The following is a 14,829-nucleotide window of genomic DNA, read 5'->3' on the forward strand; positions in this document are numbered from 1 at the left end:
AACACAATCAGGCAAGCAAATCCACATACACATACGCACACACAAATACAAAAACACTAAAATACAGGTGTGAGCAGAATCAGGCAAGCATATCCACATGTACATGTGTGCGCACACACACACACACACACACACACACACACACACACACACACAGACAGACAGACAGACAGACAGACAGACACACACACACACACACACACACACAGACATGTTTAGGGACCCTTAAAGGTAAACAGTGTTTCCAGGGAGTGTGTCAGATCATGTGCGGTTGCTGAGGCGGAGCTGCAGTCCCATTCCCAGTGTGAGGGAGGGCAGTGGAGGAGCGAGACTGCTGACAGGGAGACGCCAGCTCCCACCTAATGACTACACACAACCTGCTCTAGAGGACAGCTCTCTCTTCTCCACTCCATTAGCTCTGTTACCCAATTACACACACACACACACACACACACACACACACACACACACACACACACGTGTGTGCACCACACACTCCCCCACACAAACACACGCTCCACTGAGCCACCCTTTCTGGCCTCATCTACATAATAACTCAAGAGGTGAATGCACAAGTCGCTACGCTCGAATTGTGAAAGCAGCACACACAAATACAGATGCACACCACTGAATAGTGCGCGCACACACACACACACACACACACACACACACACACACACACACCTGCAGACACACACCTGCAGACACATATACTGCAAACACTGCCTTATGGGGCTGAAAAGGCTGTTTGCAGATAATAAGCTGTGAGCTCTGCTCCAACAGTAGAGAGGACGGGACATGAGGCTACTGGGGCCATCTGACCACAGCAGCAACATGAAAAAGGATCACAGGGGGAATGAATACAGTGTGTGGACCTGGCCAATAAAAGGGCTTTCCGTCCCACATCACATCGAACATCAACAAGTGTTGTGAGAGGAGGGAGACAAGTGCAGTAAAGCACACAGGCTTTTCTGATTGTGTTTCTTTCCCTCTCCAGCCTCAAGGCCTTGCCGTGAAAGGACCATGATTCATCACCAGTGCAGAGAGGTGAGGTCACACACAATGGTGACAAGCCAAATGATTTAATTGGGCTTTATTAGAGAGGCCACTCACCATGACGACCTGGAAGATGACAGGCAGGAGACGACTCTCTTTGACGAGCCTGCAGAACGGGAGACATGAAACACATGGTTATTGTGATGTACACACACACACACACACACACACACACACACACACACACACCGATATATGTGAAACACATACACCCACATTCATTGTACATTTGTTTTATCTTCATTATGGAGACAGTGTCATTGGCCATTCCCCCCTAAACTACAGTGTGGGAGCAATGGGGTGTGAACAACCAGCGTCTCGGAGATCAGCCATCTGAGAAAACGACCTTTGACTAATCCTGTGAGCGGAGCGACAGAGCGAGACAGTGAGAAAGAGCGAGAGAGCGAATGACAGGAGAGAGAATGAAAGAGCAGGCAGGAGTAATGTATGCCTTTATTGGAAACGACGCTCCGTGCTCCCTTATTGATTATGGGCTTTGATTCACAACCAATTACAGCCTTGTATGCCGAGGTGCCGAGTGCGCAGAGTGGCAGCGGGGCCGAGCGCCGAGCGCCGAGCCTGGAGACGGAATGAAATGAGCCGGCGGAGGTCAGATGAGGAATATTAATTAGCCCGCCCGCCGTCTGCTAAACAATGATGCATGGTGCTGCCGCGAGACGTGCCTCCTGCCCACCTGACGGACTAGCCTCCGAGGAGACAGCTGTCAGGAGCTCTGGCCAGTTAGAGCCCAGTGTGGTGTGCTGCGCTGCGGCTTGGGGCTGGGAGCGCTGTGGCCAAGGTCACGATACCCACAAACCCCAGCCCCGAAAAGCGCCTCACACTCACAGTCCAAGTAATCGTTTCTGCATGATTAAATGCAAATGTGCTGTCAGAGGTTGCACATGCGAAACATGGTAATTAGGCAACCTTGAAAGTAAGAAAACTCTAAGACACAACAACTCATAATAAAAAATAATAGTAATTAAAATTCTTGTGAGGCAGCGGGTAATTATTTCCTCAGTATGGGGAGCCTGTGGCTAACTTCTGTATCGCCAACTGTGGGATTGTCGCTCGCAGGGACCTTTGGCCCCAGTTTATGGGTCATCTGTTATCGGACTGCTCGGAGCACTCACAACATGGGCCGGCGCAGGCAAATCCACACACAAACAATCCCACCCAACCTTGTGCGTCTCCTCTCCCTGGCTCATCAGTCTCTGCGACCCCGACTGCAGCCAGCCAAATTAAAGCCAAATTTGGACTGATGGAGCAAGCGGTGTGGCGGGCGAGGGCCGAGGGGAGAGCAAGGCAAGAGGGCGCCGCGGCGCGGGCCGGCCAGTAATCACGCGGGGCTCCGGGGACGGCCGCGTTAGCAGCCCTGATGAATGGGGCCATTTGATCTGCTGACAGGGACAGACAGAGGTGCAAATAGCAGGGCCCTGGGTGGCCCACTAAAGGCCTCACTACATTCCATTAGGGGAGCAATGAGTTACAACGTCGCGCCGTTGCTCGTTCATCTTGGCAGGCAGTCTTTGTGCTCACGGAGAGAGGAGAGGAATCAGGTCAGAATGGGGGGGGGGGGGGCAGCGCTGGCTCACAGGACCGTGTCTGCCCGAGAGGACACAGGGCAAAACTCTCTCTTGTGGTGTGGCAGAGGACACAGCATTGGCAGAGCTGTAGAGAAAGGTGGCAAATCTGTCTTCTGGTTCCAGAACAACGTGGGATGAAATGCAGTAAAGCAATAAGAGGAGCAATCCTTCATTCCAATTCCTATCCAGCACCCATGACGGATCCTGACACATCACCACAGAACATCTATTGGCTCTGTTAACTAAAGAAGAGAATAAAGAAAGCCCTTTCACTTGGCTGCAACTGAGGTGTAATCAAGGTGAGACACCAAGGCCCATGTCACCACACCACTTCATGATATATGTTGGTTGCCTCGGGGCAGAGTGTGAGTCAAGTCTAGCGTTGACACCACATTTCCATGGCTGCTGTGCGTCTGTGCCGACTGGCATTTGCACACGGAAATGTCACTCCAGAGACAGCCGCCCGGGCCTTTAATAAGAGTTGGTGGAAAACTTGTGCCGTTGTCGCGGCAACCCACAACCTTCTGATCTCCTTTGTGATCAGATGAGCTGGAGGAGCGGCTGAAGTGTGCGCGCGCCACCGTCGCCGTGGCCACCAGCGACTCATGGCACGTGGCGCCTCGCGGCTGACATTTAGCGTCCGTCACAGGCTCCGTGTGCCAGCCGTGATATTTCACACTGATAAAGGTTAGGCCTGGAATGTGCCGCTCAATAAAGGATGCAAAACCACCCTCTTTTTGCACAGCTGCCAGCACATTATTGCTGTCTGGGTGAACTAATGCTGGGAGGTCCACAGCTGTGGTGGAAGAGGAAGTTCTGTCTTGATCCTCCGTCTACAGTGCATCCTTCCATCTGCCTCTTCTCTTTATCTCCATCCCCTTCCCTCTCACTCCATCCATCAGAATGCCAGTGCACATCAGTCAGGATGGAGTGCCACTCCACCTACAGATGACAACTACCAACTCCTGAGAAGCAGCCATTGTTTCCACTGCCAGGTTCTCCGTATTGCCCTGTGCCCTATGCCATTGCATATGAATGAGAGTGAGTAAAGATTGTGGATTGTTTGTGCACTGTGCATACTTATTACACGGCTCTTCAGAGTGCTGCAGAGTGCTGTTTTTATGTGTGTCGCTTTGGACAAAGGCATCTGCCAAATCCCATAACCATAAACATAACGTATTGTCTGCTGGTAATTATCGGAAAATAAGTCCCTTCAGGTCAAAGCAAAACCCCTCCACTGCGTGTCAGGGTTCTGTTCGCCCTGTCGGGACTTATTTTCCGAAAATTACCGGCAGTCAATACATTGTCCCTTATATACTGTACATGCTAGCTGACTGGCTGTCCTATGTGCATCTTGATTGGGGAAAGCTCAACAGCACTTAACCTCCCAGTGCAAGCCATCGTCTACACAGATTACATGGATGGTTTCATAGCACCGCAAACTCCTTTTAACCATACACCCACCCAACACATTTCTGTTTCAGCTATTGATTAATGTGTGTGTGTGTCTCATACAATTCTGCGGACATCTCTGAGAGTGTGACTCAGGGCTGAATGTGTTGGGGAAGAGGCTGCACGTCTCACCTCTCTGTATTTCCTCAGGGGAGACACACTACTGCCACATCAAACTGACTCCAGCAGTGCGCACACACACACACACACACACACACACACACACACACACACACGCACGCACACACACACGCACACACACACGCACACACTCATGCACACACACGCACACGCACGCGCACGCGCACACTAGCACTAGCACATATCCGGCACATAGGAACCACAGTAATTCTGCTCTAGTTAACCTAGCATTCATGAGAAACCCATTAAGAATGTGTACAGAACTCTAACAATGGCGTTTACTGTCTTTTATAACAACTTCCTCCACAACAACAATCATCTCCCAAAATACCATGCACCCATTCTCTGTGGACGCTGTCGCACTCTGTGTGGCACTGAGACACACATTACTTCCCATCATTACATAGCTTCCCTGGGAGCCACCTCTCTTCCAGATAACACTGAAGAAGCTCCGTTGACTTGCTTAAGAGCACACATATTCACATAGTTCCCCATGCCTACACAAAAGGGAAAAAGTGGCCAAAGGTTCACTTAATTGGAAAGTTTGAACTCCTATCAAAAACTGATAATGAAGGCTGGCCACGCTGGCTTGTAGGGCCCAAGTAATGTCCCAATTTGCAATCTAATTTAGCCAAGAACCCATCAAGGGGGAGGTCTGCACTTTTTTTTTCTTTTTTAGGACTTTATCAAGCGCAGGGAAATGCAATTTAATTTCCCCATTGTAGGTGTAATGGGCCTCTCGGGTGGGGGGAAATACCACCCGGCAGACGCACGTTGCGCGATTGCTGACACCAATTTGAATAGTTCAGCGCGGCGCCCGCTCTATCAGTGGCGGAGAGAGACAATGTGGCGGGGGCCATCGGAGCCATTAGAGGCGGCAGGCAGGATGAGGGGGAGATAAGCGGCGTTCTCCGCTCTCGCTCGCTCTCTCGCTCTCTCCGCCGCGCGCTGCCGCCACCGCTGCGGCTGCTGCCTGTCACCGGCGCTGAGGCTGAGGGGAGAACACCCACGCTCTCATTAGACCTCCCGCTGCCACGCCACCAACAGCACACACACACCTCCACTTACTGCTCCGAGCCAGCAAAAAAAAAAAAAAAAAACTCCGCCTGCTTTAACCTCCACCTTGCACTGGAAAACCTTAAATGACATTACTGCTCAATGGAAGTGCCACCTTCAACTACTAAACTCCAGGTGCTTCAGCTAACTGACATAGGAACTACTCTAGTGTGCTCTAGTGTTCCTCCATCTCTGGCACATTTCTCTTGAATAACCATCACTCCTGCTGACCAAGTTCCCTGAACATGTCAGTTTCTGCAGCAGCCTTGTTTCAAGCCTGATTAAAAACGTCAGCGTTTGGCCCTGCCAGTGTGTAGCTCAGGCCTATCTGGAGAGGAGAGATCCACCATCAGCACTCTGCTGCAGCAGGTGCCCAGACCTGTGTAAGTGTAAAACAACACAGTGTGCTGAGTCAAGCACATCTCACACACTCACTCACTGACAGTCTCCTGCGGCCGCCAGCCAAGCTCGCGCTCACACACACATACAGAGGTCAGGAGGCCCATAACACAGAACTGTCAGGCTGCTCAACGTAGCCCTTTCTTTTAGATGTGAAGAACTGATCACACACCAACGCAGAAAAAATAAATAACCACAAAAACAAGACAATTACAACTTTTCAACCTACTGTTCTTCAGGTCAAATTGGATTTAATGATTTTCATTCTCAGTAGGGAGAAATCCAAGTGGATAAAGAAATGTACTCCTTGAATGACTAAAAGCAGCTCTCTGAAGAGCGCTTGACCTAGATACAGTATATATTTTCTTAAATTTCCCCTTGAGGATCAATAAAGTATCTATCTATCTATCTATCTATCTATCTATCTATCATATAATATAATATAATGAGTCAGGACAGAGAAATATTAGTGGATATTTTTCGTGTGCTTGTCACATATCCATAAAATGACATGACAAGAAATCGAATATGTTTATTTTCAGCCAAAATAAAAATATTAATGCCCAGAAGCACCACACCGTCACAATTATTCCGGATATATCAAGGAACCACTTGATTTGAGTGGTCCAGAGTACATAGGTAAGCATTTATATCTCTCTCCCTTTTCTTCTTTAAGAGCCCAGCATAGTGAAGGAGACACCTTACAGTAGATTTCGATATTGAGTTGGCAGGACTGAAATCCATACATGAATGTCTCAGAAGATCACACCATTTATACTTCCCCATCATATCTGTTTAAACCTAAATGGCAATTCAGTCAGGAAGCTCTAGAAACATTATTCTGTAGGAAGGGTTTTGAGGTTCTGCTTTTTCACTTAGAGCCACGTAAACATAACTGAATTAGGGTTGCTTTAATTGTGAAATTCTGGGCTAATACAATATTGATGTGAAAGATAACAATTTATCTGAAAACCGATGCCAATACCAATATTTTTATTAGTTTGTTTACTTCAGGTTTGCTGAAAATTATATCCTTTAGTGGCAAGGAAACAACAATGTTCATTAAAAAGGTCCCACTTTACTTAGATAGTCCCCTTTAGACCATTTACACACTCAGATTATCTGTTGACACTGTAAACTAAAATGTATGTTTAAGGTTAAGGTTAGGGGATAGTTTGGTTAAGGTAATGTTCAGTAATTCAGCAACAATTGTACATACTGCACTTGAATACAGATGATCTATAAAGTCTCTGCAGGCGAACTAAACCTGAACCATATTCAAGTCTGTCAGGCCTTCATAGCACCATCTGTAAATGTCCCCGTCTACACATAGCACATTTAGCCAGTGCAGGATTCATGCAAATAAATCATAAATATCAGCCACTGTCACTGGTAAATATCAAATAAATTTGTTGATAGCTGATGTCAGGACACAAGAGCGGTATCAGGCCAATACCAATGTTGGGCCAATATAACCATGCTTCTGGGCAAACCCAAGCTGTATTTGTTCATTTGAGAGCTATGATTATCATGATAATATTTTGCTGTGCTTACCTGCTGATCTGGGAGCTGTGCTCAGTGAGTGACACGAGCAGTCGGAGAGCGTACACTGGCACAGGGTCAGGCTCCATCAGCAGAGACTCATACCTGAGGAGGCACACAGGGCTACAGTCACAAACAGCAACACATACAGCACGGCAGCATGGCTGAACATAAACAATGGGAGAGAAGAACAGACCAAAGGCCAAGAGACAGTCGCCAAGAATGGGCAAAGATAAAGACTGATAAACCGTTGGATGATAAAAGCTACACAGAGTAACGCCAATACACAGAGTCCAAAAAGAGAAGAGTAGAGGCGGAGAAAAAGAAGCCATGAGCGCAAAGGTGAGAAAAACAAAGAACTGCAGAGTGACAAAAGATTGGAGAAAAAGAGGCAGAGAGAGGGGGGGGGGGGGGGTTCTCACTGTGGTAGGAGGGCCTCAGAGATTAGGCTCAGAAGCCTGGCATTAGAGGAGCTGCTCATCTCTCCTCCATCTTCCTCCAGCTCCTCCTGGCTCAGGAGCAGCAATGCTAGTTCTGACAACACCCGCAGGCTCACGATGCGCCACTCAACTGTGTTACACACACACACACACACACACACACACACACACACACACACGCACGCACACACGCACACACGCACACACGCACACACACACACACACACACACGCACGCACACACACACACGTGCACGCACGCACGCACGCACATACACACACACACTCACACACAGAGACGCACATGTTTTCACAAAACATTATTGACTTGTAACAGAGATACACACTGACTGACTGCTTAACCAGCACAAAAAACTCAATTGGAACAAACACAATACACCAACCTTGGTTTTGAATGCATATCTCTCATCTACCAAATTCACACATTGTAAAAACTTACCATTTCTGCTGAAGGCCAGTGATGTCAATGGTGGCAGAATAGAATCTACAACCTGGGAAAGAGACAGAAAAGAACCAGACACCATGAACCTGGTTATTCTCTCTCTCTCTCTCTCTCTCTAACACACACGTACACACACGCACACGCACACGCGCACACAACTAAACCGAAAAGCATCTGCATGGCAACAGCAGCTGTATTTTCAGCTGAAGCTCAAGAAACATCACACGTAAACACAAGCACATAGATTTGACCTGTAATGCAGAACTCATTGCAGTTCCAGGTAGTAAAATAGACACACCATATCATCTCATACATGGACAGGGTCATGAGTGCACATAAATACACTGGAGTGCAAACAATTCCTAAACAAAGAGCACAGAAAGAGCCTCAAACTCATCAGGGCTGCAATTTACATGGAAATGTGATGCTCTTCTTGCTCTTTGATCACAGAAAAGTCCATTAAAGTCAAAGATCAGAGGCAGACTTTTTTGACAGTTTATTATGATTATTATTTATGATTATTATGATTATTATTATTATTATTATTACTGTTATGGGAAATTATCATCTCCATAGAAACAAATGTATGGCTTGTCCTTTTGTCTCATATCACACACAAACAAGCACCCTCCTACACTCACCCCCCACCCCCAACATACTCACACACACACACACACACACACACACACACACACACACACACACACACACACACACACACACACACACACACACACAGGCTGTGTCCCACCACATCAAGAGAGTGCAATTACTGCACATGCTATTTTCCTGCCGTCACCCTTTTTCTCCCCTGTTGTTTAGGAGGGGCTATTAAAACACCAGGCGCTCTGTCTCTCCATCACGCTAACTGCCACTTACGCTCCCCCCAAACAAACTAAATGATGCAACTCACAGTCAGACTTTGGAGCACGTACTCTTGAGAGAGGCAGGCAAGTTAAATCTGACATGCTCACTGTTCTATTTTTCACCGTATACGCCAGATGTGGAACTGTGTCATGAATGAGTAACGTTGCACCAACAGCTGAAGTCTGAAGTGAAAAATAAAGTGGGGACGACCTTGTTGTGTTCCTCCAGGAGAACCACATCTCACTCTCAATCAGGCCACATCTCACCCTCAATCAGGCCACATCTCACCCTCAATCAGGCCACATCTTACCCTCTATCAGGCCACATCTTACCCTCAATCAGGCCACATCTCACCCTCAATCAGGCCACATCTCAAGTCAACTAGCTGGGGCAGAACAGGCCCAAGTCTTGGAGGCACTGTAAGGCCAGAGGGCCCATCATTTAACTGACAACTGCATCTAGCTCTGGGTAGAACCGCAGGGTGAAACTCCTTGTGCTCCAAATGTACAGTATTAGCACCCGTTATAGATTCCAGCAGAATAGTAAATGGAAAAGATTCAGATTTGAAAAAAGAAACTTGTTTTAGGTTTATAATGTTTGCTATTAATCTTGGTATTCACATTTGGTATTCAAATTTTCAAAATCTCAGCTGAGTTGAATTGTTTATTTGGGCATGTGTGCGAGCATGTATTTGTGTGTGTGTGTGTGTGTATGTGTGTGTGTCTTGGCACAGATAAAGTCAGTCTAATGGCTTGTGGCGGATTGTAATTACAGTGTCTTCAGCTATTACAGCCCATCGGAGCTTTGTCTCCTGACTCCCCCCCTCCCTCTCCCTCTCTCTCTCTTTCTCTCTCTTTCTCTCTGTCATTTCACTCCTTCAGACTGCTGCATCAAACACAAGCTGTCTGGCCAGGCTCTCTGCGGCATTGTTGCTAGTTCTGACCAGTGGGTCACCCTGTCTGAGTGGCGGTGCCCCAGGCAGGGAGTGGGAAAACTGGAGAGGGGGAGGAGCCGGTGCTCACCGTGTGGGGGTGCGGGGTGAGCAGTGCCGGGTGTTGGGTCACTGCCTCCACCGCGCTCAACGTGGTCCTGATGAGGTCCTCAGCGCCGCTGGGGCCTGCACATGGGGAAACAGCATGGACACAAACCCACAGATGACCTACACACCTCAACTCCTGCCACCACTGAGAGCTCCAACAGCAACTGACATGATCTACAGAGACAGGCACTAGAGCACTAAAGAACTACATACAACTACACAACACTACAGCACTGAGAGCGTCTGTTTCATGAATAACACAGACATTTGAATTCTCCTAAAGGGGTTTCAGAGGACATCGTTGGCTAAACATCTCACATGATACAGTAAGCTGGCAATAAAACAATCTGGAGTGATCCATTCACGCATTCTGCTCCTAGAGCTCGGCTGCTACAGCACAATGGTAGCCACCTGCAACCGATTCATTTCACTCCTGAGAACCAGCAGTGATTAAACAGACTGATGCCTTCACTGAACTGTGAGCACACCAACATGTCATCTACGTATACGACTGAGTGTGTTCTAGTGGCAGCCAGGTGCAGCTGCGTTCGCGTGGTCCCAGGTGTGATGAGGCCTGTGGGAGCTCCAGGGGGAGGAGGAGGGGAAGGGAGAGACGGAAACAGATACTGACCTACAGCACTTCCCAGGCTCATCTCATTGGAATCAATGGACGTTATGTGATTCTAGAAAGACAAGGGGGAAAGACAAACTGTGGTTCTCTGTCTCTGATTACATGATTCATTCATTCATTAATGTCTCCACCATATTTAGGAGTGGCAAACCTCAGAAGTGGGTGCACTCACCAGAATTGCCCCAAATTTGTGAAGCAAGTGATCTGTCACCACCTGTGGCCTGAATATCTGTGAAAAGAATACGAGCAGAATTAGAAAGTGACCCACTTACAGCTTGTCTCCCCCTGCCTCTCCCCCTGCCTCTGTCTCCCCCTCAGCCTCGCTCTCTTGCCTCCATTCTACATCTCCAATCTCCTTTTTCATCTCTTTATCCTCCTCCACTCCCCCACCTCGTATCTCCCCCCCGATCTTCCCACACCTCTCTGGCTTTAATAAACGTGGAGTGGAGGAGATTCTCTCCCATCTGCTGGCAGAGATGGGAGAAGTGAATTTAGCAGCCAGACACGTAGCCTGACACAGCCCGAGGAGCGATGAATGGCCCACTTAGTATGCTCTCCAACAGCTGCATCAATCAGGCATGTTTTACTCACTGCTACTTTTGTTGATGCTACTCATTTACGTTGGATTCGGTCTAATTGTACGTGCTTGACATTGCTGTTAAAAGGCATCACAATGGCATAATGCTATAATTATATTTGCTTAACTTCCTTTGCCAATGTTACCACTATGGGAGTCACGCCAACACGGCACTGTAAATATGACTGAGAGACATAAAGAGATGGATAGACAGAGGAGGAGAGGGGGAAGAGTGGAGGAGAAAGAGAAAACGAGGGAGAAGAGGAGGGAATAGAGGATGGAGAGAGAAAAATAGCCGTAGGCAAATAGTGACAGGCAGTCTGCTGACAGTCAGATTGGGCTAACCTCAGTCTTGACCTGTGTGAAGGCCATACTAGTGCAAACAAATCACACACACGCACGCACACACACACATACGCGCACACACTACTGAAATAACATATTTACATATTCACACACAGGATTACAGAGAAACAAAAACAGCTCCTGTCAGATTCACAAGCCACGGTAAGGAAGATGAGCCCTGACAGCTTTCTCACATGGCACACACACACACACACACACACACACACACACACATACACATACACACATACACACATAGACACACACACACACACATACACTAAAGTTAAATGCACATTTATGCACACATATTTTGAGATGAGGGGTATCAAGGAGTCAGTGATGATCAGGTTGAGCAGTTGTTCTAATATTGGACAAAATCTCCTCACATTTAGTCAATGATCAACAGAGCCCATGCTCTAGGGAAAACTCCAGTCTGTCACCGCCTCAGGCTCTAGAACAGGGGAGCACAAAGGAGACACTAATGAAACTAGCTCCTTAGACCCAGCCACAGACAAGACTGATCATGCAACATCCAAGCACAGAGGCTGGTGGAAGGGATCTATTTGGCTGGTGAGTTCCAACTGTGAAATTCCCCTTGAATTGGTAATGCCACCTTTCTAAGACCATTTACACACCTACACAAACACTCAAAGAGGACTGAGGAATGGCTTTTGAAATTCCTGAGTTACAGACTATTAGAATCCTGATGGCTCAATTTGCCAAGTCTGCCAACCCGTCTTAAGTCCCCGTGGCAAATCAGTGGCAGCAAAAGGCTCTTCTATTTAATCATGGCAGGGCTACAGCTTACAGGCCAACATCTCACAGAGGAGAGCCAAAGCTGGATCCTCACTCATCTCATTTCAGCCTCCAATCCAATTTAGCACCATTCTGGGGACCCATAATAATCTTGTCTGCAGGTTGGCAGACTGGAAGATCACTATGAAGACAAATGAAACGGTAGCACTGCTTTTCTGTTCTCTTTTTCACATAGAATATCCCTGCTGGATATTTTGACGTGAGAGTGTAAAGATGGGCTAAAACAGAAAAAGAGCAGGTTTTTTTTCCCTTCGCTTTCGTGAGCCTTTTGTTAGTCAAATGGGACTTTGTGAGAGATTGGGAGTGGGAGAGAGTGGTCTGCATCTCGTGAGAAGCAGCTCTTACCTGGGAGGTTGGTATGCCCCTTTAGCCTCCCGCCGCTGTGGAGCGCCGCGGTGGGGGAGGGGGGGTGGGTGGTGCGAGAGCTGTGGAACAGACCACCCACATACAGCGCACCAGAATGCCCACAGCCCCAGCACCTGCAGTGCCACCAGCCACAGAGGTGAGGGGGGAGGGGGAGGGGGGAGCGGGACGCTGAGGGGCCCACAAGACCAAACGCATCCACCCACACGCAAACATCCAACTTCAAACACACCCACAGGCACATGCAGGCCCCTCGGCTCACGCAGATTTGCGCACACACACACACACACACACACACACAAACACAAACATATACACACATTAAAAGAGTAAATGCTTGCGCACACACATACACACACACCTTGCACGCAAAGAGCAGACAGTCTTGTTCGTGTACACACACACATCAAACTACCAAAAGAAGTCAACTTGTCTGCTCACGCTCCTCCAGAAAGAGCCTGAGCATCCACGCACCTGCGAGGTGAGCAGTTGCAGCACCACAGACATCATAGGCAGGTTCTGCTTCAGCTGCCGGGCTTGTGAGGGAGACGGGTGTTTACGGCCAACGATGCTGTCCAGTGCAAACAGGATATCATCTGTAACCACACACACACACACACACACACACACACACAGATGTGTTCTTAACCATAGTGTCAGGCCTGCTGCCGCTAACCAACCCCTGCCCTAGAGTGCAGTGTGTAGGCGTACAGCGCAGCTTCTCACAGGTGCAGCGGACAGGTGTGCGCCCCTCCAAGCACACAGCTAGAATACAGTTGTGGTTGCAGATCCCAAGTGAAATTGAACTGGTGTACACTGGATTAGCAGTGGTGCCGCCATTATAGCAACAGTGATTTACACACGGGGAAGAAACAACAGAGGCCGGGGAGTGGGGAGGGTCGATATTTGACTGCTCCGTTCCGCAATGCAATCAGGAAGGTAATTAAAGACGAGGGGGATCTGGCTGTTTACGTCTCTGAGGCCTCTTTCTCATCAGCACCCCCCTCCAGTATCCGCACTACCTCTTCTCCTTCTCTCTCTCTCTCTCTCTCTCTCTCTCAATCTCTCTCTCTCTCTCTCTCTCTCTCTCTCTCTCTCTCTCTCGTGTAATGTGATTGATTTACCCAGGATGGTTGGCAGCTCCAGCGTGATGTGACGAATGAACAGGCCCAGGCATTTTGACAGGTATTCATTGCCGCTTTGCTGCTCCTTCCCTGGCGTGGCCTTTCTGATGTCTCTCTCAATGTACATCACCAGCCTGTGGGGGCCCAGCCACAGAGACAAGATCACTCACCCCCTTTTCACAGGGGAAACACCAGCACCGCTCTCCCCAGTGCAACGGAATACACATTGATTGCATCAGAAGCAGGGCACATGGCAATGGGGCACAGCACAGAAAAAAAAACAGACAACCAATCCTTGGCAGTCTCAGAAAAGGTTAAAAAAAATCAAGAAAATGTTAATGAAGGTCAACAAACATCTAGAAGTATAATTTTAACCGAAACAAAATCACCTCTGTCACATTGGATATCATCAAATGTACTGTGAAAGTGATGGGCCGACAGCTCAAGTGAAACATTTGATAAAACAAGACCTATGCAGAGTTTGTTAAGGAAGTCAACCGTCATATGTGATGTGAAATGACAGGCTCATAAAACAAATGAGAAAAGCCAAAAAGTTGAAAGAAAAAACACAAAAAACTTCATACAAGGCTTTAGTGACACGGAGGGAAGTGAAGGACAGACAAATGGGTACAGCATTGCTACATCAAAAATTAAATGACCACATATCTCAAAACTAGATGTACCGCAGAGCGGTACAAAATATGACCGCCGCCCAGTCCAGCACATTTTCCCCACAAAAATAAATCACGCTAAAAGGCCTATATGATTCTAACTGTCTCACTAAATTGCATTATCCACACTCAATTCTCACTGGTATCTGCTAGACAACAAGTACCAAAACATGATTAGTTCATAGATTTCACATGTAAAATTCATTTTATACAACTCCACCCCCATCTTGCCTGTTCATAATTCTGAGAAATTCTTGAA

The 14,829-nt window shown here is 47.8% G+C and overlaps 1 protein-coding gene across 1 annotated transcript in view; it reads right to left on the minus strand.

The window, feature by feature from the left end:
* ulk4 (unc-51 like kinase 4) overlaps nt 1–14,829 on the minus strand; it is an 84,252-nt gene that overhangs the window by 31,978 nt on the left and 37,445 nt on the right. Inside the window, exons 23-31 of the mRNA XM_042106370.1 lie at nt 13,900–14,033; nt 13,250–13,371; nt 10,844–10,900; nt 10,672–10,723; nt 10,024–10,118; nt 8,132–8,183; nt 7,655–7,802; nt 7,245–7,337; nt 1,114–1,162 (exon numbers count right to left, since the gene is read on the minus strand). Coding sequence (XP_041962304.1) covers nt 1,114–1,162; nt 7,245–7,337; nt 7,655–7,802; nt 8,132–8,183; nt 10,024–10,118; nt 10,672–10,723; nt 10,844–10,900; nt 13,250–13,371; nt 13,900–14,033 — 802 coding nt within the window. The remainder of the gene's footprint in view (nt 1–1,113; nt 1,163–7,244; nt 7,338–7,654; nt 7,803–8,131; nt 8,184–10,023; nt 10,119–10,671; nt 10,724–10,843; nt 10,901–13,249; nt 13,372–13,899; nt 14,034–14,829) is intronic.

Source organism: Alosa sapidissima, chromosome 10, assembly GCF_018492685.1.
Source record: "Alosa sapidissima isolate fAloSap1 chromosome 10, fAloSap1.pri, whole genome shotgun sequence".
In the NCBI taxonomy this organism is placed as follows: Eukaryota; Metazoa; Chordata; class Actinopteri; order Clupeiformes; family Clupeidae; genus Alosa; species Alosa sapidissima.